Here is a 12405-nt window from a genome sequence, read left to right as displayed (position 1 = left end):
CCTTAATCTCTGGTCTTTCCTATCTCCCCATACCCCTCCTCTTCTTTCTTTTTTCTTTTTTTCTTTAAATTATGATGATGTACTTCTGAGCAGTGACAAGCTTTTTTAAAAAGTAACACTCCTTCCCTTTGTCTTTTGTTTCTTCTTCCACAATCTTGCTTCCTTGCAGAGGTGCCTTACTCAGTCTCAATCCAGGGACATTAGGTGGTGCTCTCAGCCCAGCCTTGATGAGCAACAGTACACTGGCAACTATTCAAGGTCAGTAGTAGTCTTTTTAATGCATCTCTGTTGTACAACTTGAGTTTATGTGCTTTGTTTTTCTCTACCAAAAAAATAAAGCTGAATTCCTCAGCACTGGACGTAAATGTTGTAGGAGTAAAGGTTTTACAAAATTTAAATGTGCAAATATATTTTATATATCGCAGAGATAAGAGCAGGTACAACTTCAGACAGGGGATTAGAACTGTGTATGATCTTGCAGAGATTTACAGGAGGCATTTAAGATAATGAATGTGATCTGGAATCTATTTTTTTATCCTCCCCCTATTGGCAGGTGTCTTCAGCAGGTTAGAGATTTGCTTTTTATAGCTCTTCTAGCATAAGCTTCAGCAGAGTTGCACTGTTTTGAGGTCTGTTAGGCAGGCAGTTCTGGGCAAGACTTGATGCTGAATTCTTGTCCTCATAGGTATTTAAAAAGAACCCACAATAAACAATCTACCTTCTAAAGTTCTTATGTAGAACCTTAAATCCATAAATACTTGTTCAGAGGACTAAAGATTTATTTTGGAAGTGCCATGCAGCCAGAAGTTTCCACTGACTTTAGCAAGAGTTGTTCTCAGTTCATAGTGTCTCATCTGTAAAAACTAGATTGTGCAAGTGCCTAAAGAGCTAGCTAACCTATGTATTCAAGGGTCCTCTAATCTAGCTTAACAAATCTTGTTTCCAGAGTGCAAGAAAGAACCGTATTGTAAAGTGTCACAGATAAGTTTAGGAGATTGTAACCTAAGGCAGATTGAACCCTGTAGACCAGTGAGAGTGTTGTTAACAGTGGTTGGATGTCAGCATATAAAATGTTATGCTCAAGGTTACTGTCATTTCATGTGAACGCTCATCTCAACCCTTTCCAGTACAGGTTGGCTGAATGTACAGGTTTTCTGTGGCAGAAAAGACAGACCAGTACTGCGCTTAAAGATCTGAAGAAAGGCATGATGGAATTAGTTTAGGAGCAGACGACAGAGGCATTTTAGTACCTGCAAGGTTTTGTCCACTCTTCATTAAGAGTTGGTTTTTTAAAAAGCAACCAATGATGAGGTGACTGTCGTAAGCGGTACAGAGAGCACGCATATCAGAGAAAGGAAAATGCAGTGACCAGTTGCTTTTTAGGCACATTTTGCATTTTTTCTTACTGCTAATGTTATCTCCTCCCTGCTCAATTTTCCCCTTTTCAGCTCTTGCATCTGGTGGCTCTCTTCCAATAACATCACTGGATGCAACTGGAAACTTGGTGTTTGCCAATGCTGGAGGTACTCCTAACATCGTAACTGCCCCTCTGTTCCTGAACCCTCAGAACCTTTCTCTGCTCACCAGCAACCCGGTTAGCTTGGTCTCTGCAGCTGCAGCCTCCGCAGGGGCCTCTGGACCAGTCGCCAGCCTTCACGCCACCTCCACCTCAGCCGAGTCCATCCAGAACTCTCTCCTCACGGTGGCCTCTGCGAGTGGGGCCACGTCCACCACCACTACTGCCTCCAAGGCACAGTGAGCCGGGCTGAGCTGTGCTGCCAGCAGCCTGTTTCACTGTGCGGTGGGATTGGCTGCCAGCGGGGTTTATAAACTGAAAATGTGATGGGCATCCTCTCGCCGTGTTGCTGGGGACAAGGGAGAGAAAGAAAAATATAAAAAACAAAAGCAAAACAGGAAGGATTTAAAGCTGGGACAGACATTTGCCTAATTTTATAATAAACACTGTCTTTTCAGGATCGCTTCATGGATCGGAGAACTTTCTAACCAAAAATGTAAAAAAAACAAAAAACAAAAAAACAAAAAAACCACAAAAAAAGTGAAAGGACTACTTATCATTTCCAGCAGTCACAATGACAAGTTAAGGTGGGTTATCAACTCAAACATAGGAAGGGGATTCCTTGTTTCTTTTTGGTCTAAATATCTTTCTTTTTTAATTATCATTTTATAGGTCTGTTGTACAGGCCATTATGTCATACAAGGTGTTTATAATCGTATCAATCGTGTTGGGGGTTCCTTTCTTAACTGGTACAATTTAGGCAGGCCTGTATTACTGGTGTATCTCTATTATTATTATTATGATTATTATTATTATTATTTTTATATATATAGTTTGGACGCGTTTGTCTTTTGCTCCTGGATTATTTTCAGCGAGCTCCCACGCCACGGGGGGGAGGGCGGGAGGGTGGAGAGGAAGAATGGAGCACAAATAGACTTCCTGTCCTAATCTTCTGGGAAGGTTCTGAACAGTTTCCTCATCCTTGAATTTGTCTAATGGTTACTTATAGGGGTCAGAAGAATTTACGTTCATCATTTGCGCAGGAAGCTCAGTGTAGCAGTAGAGATCATTGTGTGCAAACTTCCAGGCTGGTCTATGCTTTTTAAGCAGGGGTAGGAATTTGTTCCGAACTACAGTTCTCCTCTCAGTTATTTAGACAAAATGGCCAAATTCTGCTCTTAGCTTTGTGTGCATGTTCCTTTTTACTTCAGAGAGTGGGATTTGACCTCCCGAGTCTAGATTGTGTGACACACCGATGGCTCTTCTGTTCTATCAATTTGATTTTGCTATTAAGAGCACACACAGAGATTTTAAAAATGTCAAGTTACCCAAGCTAATTGGCAGTACGTAAAGCAGCATTTACAGTCCTAGATTTCCACCAGGTGAATTGGTACGGGATTTCAAAAGGTCAGATTCTCCCTTATTCGTAGCAATATTCCTGTTCCGTTAATTCTGATGCTTCTAACATTGTATGTTGAAAAAGTTTCTAGTAAAAAAGTGCTTCCGACTGCAAAACACAGAAGCCAACAGTACGAGAGCGGAAGTTGCCATCGTTTATGCCAACACAATAGAGCTGACTCTGGGGCTTTGCACATACCTGGGTGATCTCGTGTAGTCTCTGAGCTGTGATGCTGCTAGCTATGTAAAAACGGCAATAAGCATCTCGAACCAGAGCATCAGGGCTTGCCTGCCACTGTAACGATCTTTTCAAGGTTGACTCTGATCCATGTAGCAAAGGATATTTATGTGGATGAGGAAGAGTAACGAACTGTACAGAAGTTAGATCTGTATATTCTTAAATATACAATCTAGTATCTGAACCAAAAAAAAGATTTTTAAAAAGAGAAGACTGGATCACTGCAATGCAGTTCACTTTGAACTTTCCATTCCTGATGGATTTAAAGGTTTCTGCCATGTGTATAAAACTAAATTACTTTTAGCTAGCAAGGGTATTAGAAGAGTCCCTTTTCCCCCGCCCCCTTTTCTTTTGTCACCAGAGTGTCCTAAAATAATGAGCTGATGCAGCTGTGTTCATTTTGTTGATGATTCAGGGGGATCCTGGAGCTTCTCATCCAAGATCCAGAAGGCAGCAACTTTAAACTCTTACACATGCTTTGGTTTGTGACCTGAGCATGTGGGATTTGTGTTTGCACTCAAGTGGCAGAACCCCTTATCTCTCCCCCCACCGCCATGTTTTTGCTCTGTTCATCTCTAACTCTCCACCTTCCTGTTTTACTGAGTATTTAAACCGAGTATCCCTAAAACTTCAAAACTGGTGAACTGCAAGCAGGGAAACTAACAAATGTCCGTCCACCGTTTCTAATGTGTTTTTGATTTTTTTATGTTTTATTTTTTTAAAACTAAGCTTGAACCAAAGTCAATTTCTAGCAAGCTGCTGTACTAATGGACTAGTTTGTATAAGTGCAGTTCAGATGCAGAGAGGCGATAGATGCTACTGACAATTTCTTTTTCATTTGTCTTTTGTTTTTATTAATTTTATATAAAAGTTGCTGCTTGTTTTTAATTTTTTTTTTGGTTGGTTGGTAATTTGTGTTATCCTTGGGGCAGACTCTTAACTTGATTTTAATTTGTTTTCTTTTGTTTGATGTGTAAATAGAATGGCAATGTCAGGGGATTGTTAATCCAACAGGTCCCACCCTCATCCCACCAGTATGGATAAATCTTAAGTATTTTTGCTGTGTCTCTATGACTTCAGGCTGTGCAGGAGACTTTTAGGGCTGTGAATAATACTGCAGAAATGGAAATGGCCCACAGTAATAGCTTCAGAGCAGTAAAAGGCGTAGCTGGGTGAGCTTCAGGGAGGTAGGGAAGAAGTGGAAGAGGATATGCTGGTACCTACTATGTTAGTCTGGAAGCCATAGCACAGACTACAGTTTCTACCAAAGGAATGCAAGTCTGATCTGGGACTTGTGTTCAGTGAAGTAAGAGGATGGGGAAAACTGCAGCTATAACGTTAATTCCTGACTCTGAAAGTTCCCGCTTACTTTCACGCCTGTGCAAAAATACGATTTATCAGGAACCTTTTTTCGTTAAAGGGGGGATACTACCGGTCTTTTCGCCGATGTATCCTCTACTCCCTAAAGGGTTTTGTGGTGGGGTGGGGGGGCATGGTCCTTGCATGTATCTAGGAAACACAAAGAAAGGTGGGCCTTAAATCAGCGTAAAATCCTCTCTCCACAGTTCAAAGAGACTGTGCCATTAGCTGTCTGAATGAGTTTTCATGTCCCGTTCTTGCTGGTTTGTGGTTGGGAGAGGGTCTTGTTGAGTACATATCTGGAACACTAATGCAGCTTGGATGGTTTATTTATTATAAAAATCTGCTTTTTTTTCTGACTACCTTTGCATTGGTCACATGGCTTTGGTGTGAGCACCTTATACCCCCTTACCCTCCTCCTCTCTACCCCATCACCCTATCTGGGGCCCAGATTCCAGGGAATTTCTTAGCAAGTCTTTTTCTGAGAGAAACTGGAAACTCCCGAGTAGCCACATATCCAGAAGGGGCTTGGTTTTGCTTGCAGAAGCTGACGTAATATCCAAGCAGCATGCCATATCCCGTGGCGTCCATCACCAATGTGTGCTCTGATTCATTGTCCTAAAACATCCCAGTGACTGACTGTCGCTCCTGGAGCCCGCTTTTCATCCTTAGCAGTGTTTTGTCTCATGGATGCTGGTGTTTAGGTGAAAGACAGAAATCAGATTGGCAGTGGGTGTACATCTGCCTAGAGTGCATGCGCTCCTTTGGAGCGTGAAAGGAATACGAGATCATGTGCTAGAATTTAGCAGAAGTTTCTTTTTTTTAATCATGCTGACAGCAGAAATTGGTGCATCTGAAAAGCGACAATAACGGTTGTATACAGACCGAGTAAATATGATTGTGCTCTGAGTTCATGAGTGTTGAAAATGGAGAATTATTGTCTCAGTAGACACCGTGACATGCATTGTCACAAACTTGCTGACAGACCCAGGACATCATTTAGCAGACAAATTTGATTTTTTTTTTTCCTCCAGTGACACAAAGTTACCTCTGATTCCAGTATCAGTGGGTTGAACAGAGATGATTTGCTGTTCTGTGCTCACATTCTTAAATCCTTACTGTGCTTATTAGGGGAAGATTTTCTGTGCAAATGTTCATTTCTAGACAGTCTTCTAGCTGTATGCTGGTACATTTGCTCCTTTATTGATTTGTCAGCCAGGACCAGAAGGAATTTCATAGTGTGTTAGAAAAGGATAATAGCATCTCTTTTTCAGAGCTGCATGTCTCTGTATTTAAAGATGTGCGGGTTGCTTTTCATAGATGCAAGCATGCCAAAGGACATAGGCAGGAAAAGAGAAGGTGAAAAACTCTCATTATAGCCAAGGACAGTTAGCTCTCAAAGCAAGAGATTTACGGAGACACAAATACAGATATGCCCTGAAGGTCTAGAAGAACAATTTAGAAAATGGCTTCAGGATGAGGTGGTATAGGCTGCTGATGAATTTTTTTCTGATGTTAGGAAAATGTATCCCAGTTTGGCTTTAGCACACTTGATCTTGGAATGTACTCTCTGTAGACATTGTAGAATGATTCATGAACAGCTCGCAGAAACTACACTACAAGAGTCACATCTATTTAAATCTCCTTAAGAGGATTTCTTTTGTTTCTGAGTTAGCGTGCAGCATGTGTTAGTCTGAGTACATTTTGTCATCTTGCTGTGAGATGGTGCGTTTGTTCATGCACTCAAAAAATCTTTGGGGAGGTACCGTGCTCGTTACATGCACGAGTGCCTGATTTTTAAGAGATTTTTTTTTTTTCCCAGCCCATAGGCTAGTGTTACGTCAGGTTTTTGTTTCTTTGGGTAACTTGTGATGACACATCATTGTTCCACTTCTTCTTAAGATCCTCTGCTTCAATAAACAGTTGTCGAAACACAAGTTAAATTGGATTGAAAAAGTCACTTTACCATGAATGGGAAAATCTGTGCTTGGCTGGACCAGCAAGGAGAAGACACTTGAGAGTTAGGTGGATCTTGATGTAGGAATGTGCTGCTGTTGTTGCTCGGTAATTTTGTTTGAGTGCTAGCAAGGTTATCTTGGAAGAGAAAACTAAAATGCCAGAACATTAAGAGAAAGACATATATTCTGCTGGCTTGAATTATAGACCCTTTCGGGACATCAGAAGCTTCAAAGTTTGAATTTTATCTTTAAACGAACAGGCTGACAAAGAGATTTTCAGTGAAAACAGTACAGCTCCTGATGTATTTGGAGTTACAGCTTGTGATTTGTTGCACCTTTTAGGTTAATCAGGGAGATGCCAACACTGAGCGAAGAAGCTATCTGCTGATCTTAACACACGAGAACAAATGTTCTCTCATAGTATGGATAGCTTTTCATTTGAGCGAAAGCAATCCACTGCCTCTACTTTTACCCCTTTTCTTATTTTAATTTTACATACTTTACAGTGAGCATGAAATGTAGACGAAAATTTTATACTTCTGATCTTCTGGTATCTTGCCAAAATGTTTTAGGATAATCAATTCCTGGAAAGAAAAAAAAAAAAAAAAGCATAGAAATAACCAGTTTTGCTCAGGGGGCAGTAAGAGAATGGCTGTTACCAAAATATGTTAGAGAAAATTCTCCATGTATATCCATGCCAACGACCGTGTGAGTAATAGAAAATATCTATTTTTTTAACTTCTCTTGGAACTATAGCCTAATGTTTTGGTTCGTTCCAGTGTTTAAATGTCACCTCTGCAAGCCTTGCGGTGTGCTTTGGCTCATCACCCGTTTCTGCCATTGAGTTACTGAAGGAGACAGCAGCGTTCGTTCCTTAGCTCTGTGCACATTCTTGCAGAGCAACATTCCTTACAACAGAAATTCCCTCTTTCTTTGTTATAAAAGGAGCAGAACACCTGCCACAGCTGGAACCATACTGCAGATACTAAACCAAAACAACATCTGATTCACCTTAAATATCAATTGATATTTTCTTAGATAAAAATTTATTTTACAAAATCATCTTAGAGAGGCAAGTAGCTTCTCGTGGTCATTGCAGTGTTTTGGGATAGGCGAAATAGTGCATCTGGTCCAAACTTTCAACGATGCTTGGTTTTAACCAGAAGTTTAAAATGTAGATCAATTTATTGCCATGTTAACTTTATTAAGAGTCACTCTTCCTGTTCTGCCTGAAACAGTTAAGTGATGTTTATCCACGGGGCCTGGGTATACCTGTTGGATGTGCACCTGACTGTTGCGTAGGGTGGAGTGTTACCAAAGGAATAAGCTAACCCACTGGGTTTATGGTTGTCAGTCCTCACATAGCCAGCTCAAATTCCTTTATATTTTTGCAATCAAATACCTCTTTTTACTTCTCCCTCCCTTTCCAAAATACTATAGCAATACAGAATTTAAGATGCATACCTTGCAGAGGTTCTGCTCTTTTCAGTCATTAAATCTCACTCCTGTTGCTGCCCGTGAGCCCTTCTCTTCTTTTCGGTGAGGAGACTCCTAAAATACTTCAAAGATTTTTGGACAGAGGAGGCTTTGTCGTAAAGCTCTTGACTCACGGTTTGCAATTTCTTAAAACGTTTCTATCTTTTGCTCCATGATCTGAACGGTACCTTGTTCCCTGTATGTCAGCGCAAGTAAGTTTCAGTGCTTTTGGGATGATGGAAAGAGGCGATTCCTGTACTTGCATGTCTTCACAGACAAACACACACAGTAACGCATGAAAAAGAACTTGATCTTTCTTCGGCTTCTCCGTCTTCGTTGGACCTGTCTGCCTCTTCTCCCAGGACACCCTTAGTGGGTACGTGCTCTGAGCTTTTACCCCCGTGGGATGCTGTTAGAAGGGTGTTATGAAGCTTGCACTGAAACTACAAATAATTTAACTGTGGGCGAAGGGAAAAGACACCTTTTAGTTGAGTAGTCAAATACGTTCAGGATGTAGAACATAGCAGGTACTTCTTTTCTGACCAAATTCTCCAAACCGAAGCAACTACTGGGCTTTGTCTCGGGGCTGCTTTTAGCTCCGTCTGCGATACCCTGCTAAGAACCGTCCGTAACTGGAATAATCTGGGCCCCCTCCCTCCCTGCCTCCCTGCTCCCCTCTCCCTCCTTGTTCCTTCCCCCGTCTTCCCTCAGCGAAAGGTAGCACCATACAGCTCTGAGAACAATACTTGTGGGTAGCAGCTGGCTTCTGGCACCTTCATAAAATACCTCAGCATAGCTTAGCATTGTCGCAGAACTGGTTTTAAACTGAAAAAATCAGAAGAGAAAAGCAAACTTTATAAATAGTGGAGATAATTCTAGCTGTAGAGTTTAGTTGAACTGATGTTTATTATGATTGATAAACATGATTATGCTGTATGTATTTGAGATCCTGTTTATAGGTTACAACTTTATAGGGTCGGGTGGGGGTGGGTGGATGTTGGGGGCAGAGAAAGGGGTTGACTGTGTTAGAAGGAAAATGTTTGCTCATGAATTTTTTTCCTTGTATCTGTCTTGCCAAAGGAAACATTTTGTCGCTCCTGGGTTTGGGATTGTTGTTTGGTTGGTTTATCTGTGGTCTAATCTGCAGCACAGCACGTGGTGGCATGCAGGTTACTGATTGGGTTGCTGTTCAGGGTCCTTTCGAGTGTGCGCACACTTCCCTCCCTCTTGGCCTTTCCTTGCCCTTCGCTGGGATCTAAAGATGAGGCAACGCGTATCCGGGAGGCTCGGGGGAAAGAAGATGGCTGTACTGGGTTAGAGTCAACCTAGGTGGTGTAAATCCATTTCAGTTAGTTGAGTTGCTCCAGAGCTGAACCGGGTCCGTTGCGTTTAACTTTGGGGAGGGAGAAGAATGGTTGTCGCATCTTAATCTATCTGGGAGAGCAAAAGTGAAACAGGTTCCTTTTATCCCCCTTGTCTTGTTACTGAATGTAGGGCTTGTAGTGCTTGATAATAGGTGGAAAACTTTTTAAACACTTCCTTTTCTAATAGCAATGCTAATCCTGTCTAGACCAAAAACTATGAAAGAAAAAACCAAACTGAGAAGTGAAAGCTAACCTACTCCTAACACCTGGCTGGTATGCCTGAAAGGGTTGAAATACTGTGAGACAGTCGTGGGAGAGGAGCTTTGAGGGGTTGTTGGCGAGGGAGTGGGTCGTTCTCCTGGCATATGTCTTGGTGTTGCGGTGGGAGTCGCAGAAGAGCGAGTGGTTATTGCCTTGGGCGGGTGGTGCAGCCCCCTCCATCTGGACCCCAAGGCTCCCTTCTCGGCTCCCTGCGAGGCCGACGGAGCGGGGGCAGAGGGGAGGGGGGTGCGTGTGTGCGAGGGCGTGTGTGCGCAAGCGTGTGTGCCTGGCTGCGTGTGCTGATGGAGAGAGGTGGGTTTCTAAAGGAGCTCGACTCCACTGGGGTGGGAGAATTCCCAGTGGCCTCGTAGGGAACCAAAGGCACTGATAAGTTGTCAGCTCTGCTGTTCTCAGAGCGGGTAAGAGGAAAAGCTGGGTGGGGTTTTTTTGAGCTTTGGGTCCGCGTCCCTTTCTGTAAGGACCTCATCTCTTGTGGGTACTCCCGCCTTTTCTGCACGGAGTTGCTTTGGCTCTGTGAAGACAAACGGTGTGGGGGGCTTGCCCAGTGCTGCAGGTCTTAGGCTGATGTTGGGATGCAGTCAGGGAAAACTGTTTCTTTCCTTCGAATGTGGAAGCAGTGTAGTCCAAGGTCAGAGTCTGTTCAACAGCTTTTGCGTGTGGTCTTTCTCTTAAGGGGGGGGACCTCGAAGACTCCTTTCTTTGCTCCCCAAAGTAGCCTTGTACATGTTCATGTATCGTGCTATTGGGCTGAGTTGTTTTATCAGTGAACTTGGTGAGCTCTTGTGAAGAAAGGGAGGGAGGAAGGGGGAGAGGTGGGTTGCCCAGCTACTCTTCCTCCGGACACCGATCGGGTTGCAGAACTTCACTGAAAGCTTTACTAATAGAATTGTTGTTCTGACATTATGTAAAAGTGGTATTAATATTGTGTGACTTTTCAAAGAGCTAGTTAGATTTATAGGTAGGTAATAGGGATATTGAAGAAATGACTTCTCAAAGAAAAGAGCACTTGGAACAAAAGAAGTGGAAAACAAGGTGTGCTTTAAGGAAAACAAATCTGAGGAAGGAAATGAAACAGCTTGTGGGAGGCGAGGGAAGATGATACCCTTTGGCGTTCCTTAGTGCTGCTGAGGCTCAGCCCCAGAACTGGAACGCACACCCCCTCTGCCTTATTTCATCTCTCTACCAAACAGGACATTGTCAAGTAGCTCAGACCAAAATGCTGATCTGTCTTAAAACTGTGCCGGTCTGCTGGTGACTATTCTCCGGCAGAGCTTTACATAAAACCGTAAGATACTTAATTTATCAAGTTAGCTTCCCCTTCCCTCCCCAAATTCTCTTATCTGTTGTAGGCCCCACTTCAGGATTCATGCTGCCTTTGCTGAATTTTGTAGCAGCAGCTCCTTCAGCCCTATTCCCTGAATGCGATAACGTTGTGTGCGGACAAAGCTGGCACGTTGCGGTGCTGTAGAAATCGGAAATTATTAAACAGAAGGAATCCCGAGCCATTGGAAATGGCGTGCCAGGGGGCAAATTGTGGAGATCGCACAACCCCCTCGAGAAACAATTTAGGAACGAGAGCGCCCGTGACAGTGTCCTGAGAACAAGGCAGTTGAGACAGAGCCTTGAGTTCTTCCCCCGTGCACTCTCCATGTGTCAGCCTCCCTGACCCCGGTGCTCCCTGCACCCGAGCGAGTCCGAGGGGAAAATGCAACGTGAAAGGCTTGGAGATCGGTGCCGCTCCCTGCCAGTTCTGGGGAGCTGGACTGGGCCTCCCTGGGAGATGGGGAAGAAGGGAAGGGATCGCTGCGGGGCCGCCTGCGGGTGGTTGGAAGAGCTCTGGGGCAGCGCTGGTCCCCGTGGGGCCCCTCGCGTGCCAGCGCTCTGTGGGAAGGACGCGGGCAGGAGCTGCTTCGTCCCCGCCAGTGCCGTTGTTCCATTTCCTTCCTCTGTGGTAGTGTCTAAGGCTAGGTGTGAGTAGGTGTGGGGTGTTTATCCGCCACAGGTACAGGAGCTGTCGTATACCTCATTTCTAACTCGTAACTGAGTAACTTGCTTTAACTTTCTCCAAACCCTACAGAGTTGCCAAGTCTGCCCTCCCTCCTTTGATTTAACACTGAACTCTGGCCTATAGCACCCCGTGACCTGCAACCTGGGGAGTGACCCCCTAACGCCTCTGAATGTCGCTGCTTAAAAGCTACTGCAAAGTGAGGGCAAATTGCAATCTTATCTTATTTCCTTTGGTTACAAGGGGTCCTCTTGATTAGTCTGTGAATATCCACCCCCTCCCCTCCACTCTCTGTGGAAAAGGGCCGCCCGTGCTGCCTTTCCCCAGCCCGGGGCAGCCGCCCCGGGGCTGCGCCGAGCTCCGGGGGCCGGAGGCGCGCTCAGCCCAGTGCTGCGTCCACGCTACTCGCTTTTTAACGTGACCAAAAAACCCAAGAAAAAAAAAAAAGAAAGAAATCTCCAAATATTTAATTTTCTTCTTTATTATTTGACAATCCTGTATCCCTTCCCCGCTCCCCAGCCTGGCCAGAAGCTGCATCCTTAACCCGGTCCATCTTTATTTGAATGTAGTTCCCCTACCCCCATGGGAAAGAGAAGCTTTGTCAGGTCACGGTGGCTGCTATAAGTCGGGAGGGGGCGGTTTCTTTGTTTTGTTTTGTTCTTTTAAAATTTCCAGCCAAAACCAAAGATTTCCTAATGATTGTATAAACTCAAAACAAACAAACAAACCAAAGACAAAGGGCGTCTTCAGCACCAAGCCCATCTGTGAGGCCGGCCTGGCTGGGGCGAGGGTCTCCGCCAGCTGCCAGC

The 12405-nt window shown here is 44.0% G+C and overlaps 1 protein-coding gene across 4 annotated transcripts in view; it reads left to right on the top strand.

Moving 5' to 3' along the window:
• POU2F1 (POU class 2 homeobox 1) overlaps positions 1-2404 on the top strand; it is a 45963-nt gene extending 43559 nt beyond the window's left edge. For all 4 annotated transcript variants that reach the window (XM_009640477.2, XM_035895980.1, XM_035895982.1 and 1 more), the window contains 2 exons: positions 170-258; positions 1449-2404. In XM_009640477.2, coding sequence (XP_009638772.1) covers positions 170-258; positions 1449-1759 — 400 coding nt within the window. In that variant the 3' untranslated portion in view covers positions 1760-2404. The remainder of the gene's footprint in view (positions 1-169; positions 259-1448) is intronic.
• The last annotated feature ends 10001 nt before the right edge of the window (positions 2405-12405 follow it).

Source organism: Egretta garzetta, unplaced genomic scaffold, assembly GCF_000687185.1.
Source record: "Egretta garzetta isolate BGI_Z169 unplaced genomic scaffold, ASM68718v1 scaffold516, whole genome shotgun sequence".
Lineage (NCBI taxonomy): Eukaryota > Metazoa > Chordata > Aves > Pelecaniformes > Ardeidae > Egretta > Egretta garzetta.
The sequence above is the reverse complement of the archived record's forward strand: the minus strand, read 5'-3'. Positions and strand labels throughout refer to the sequence as shown.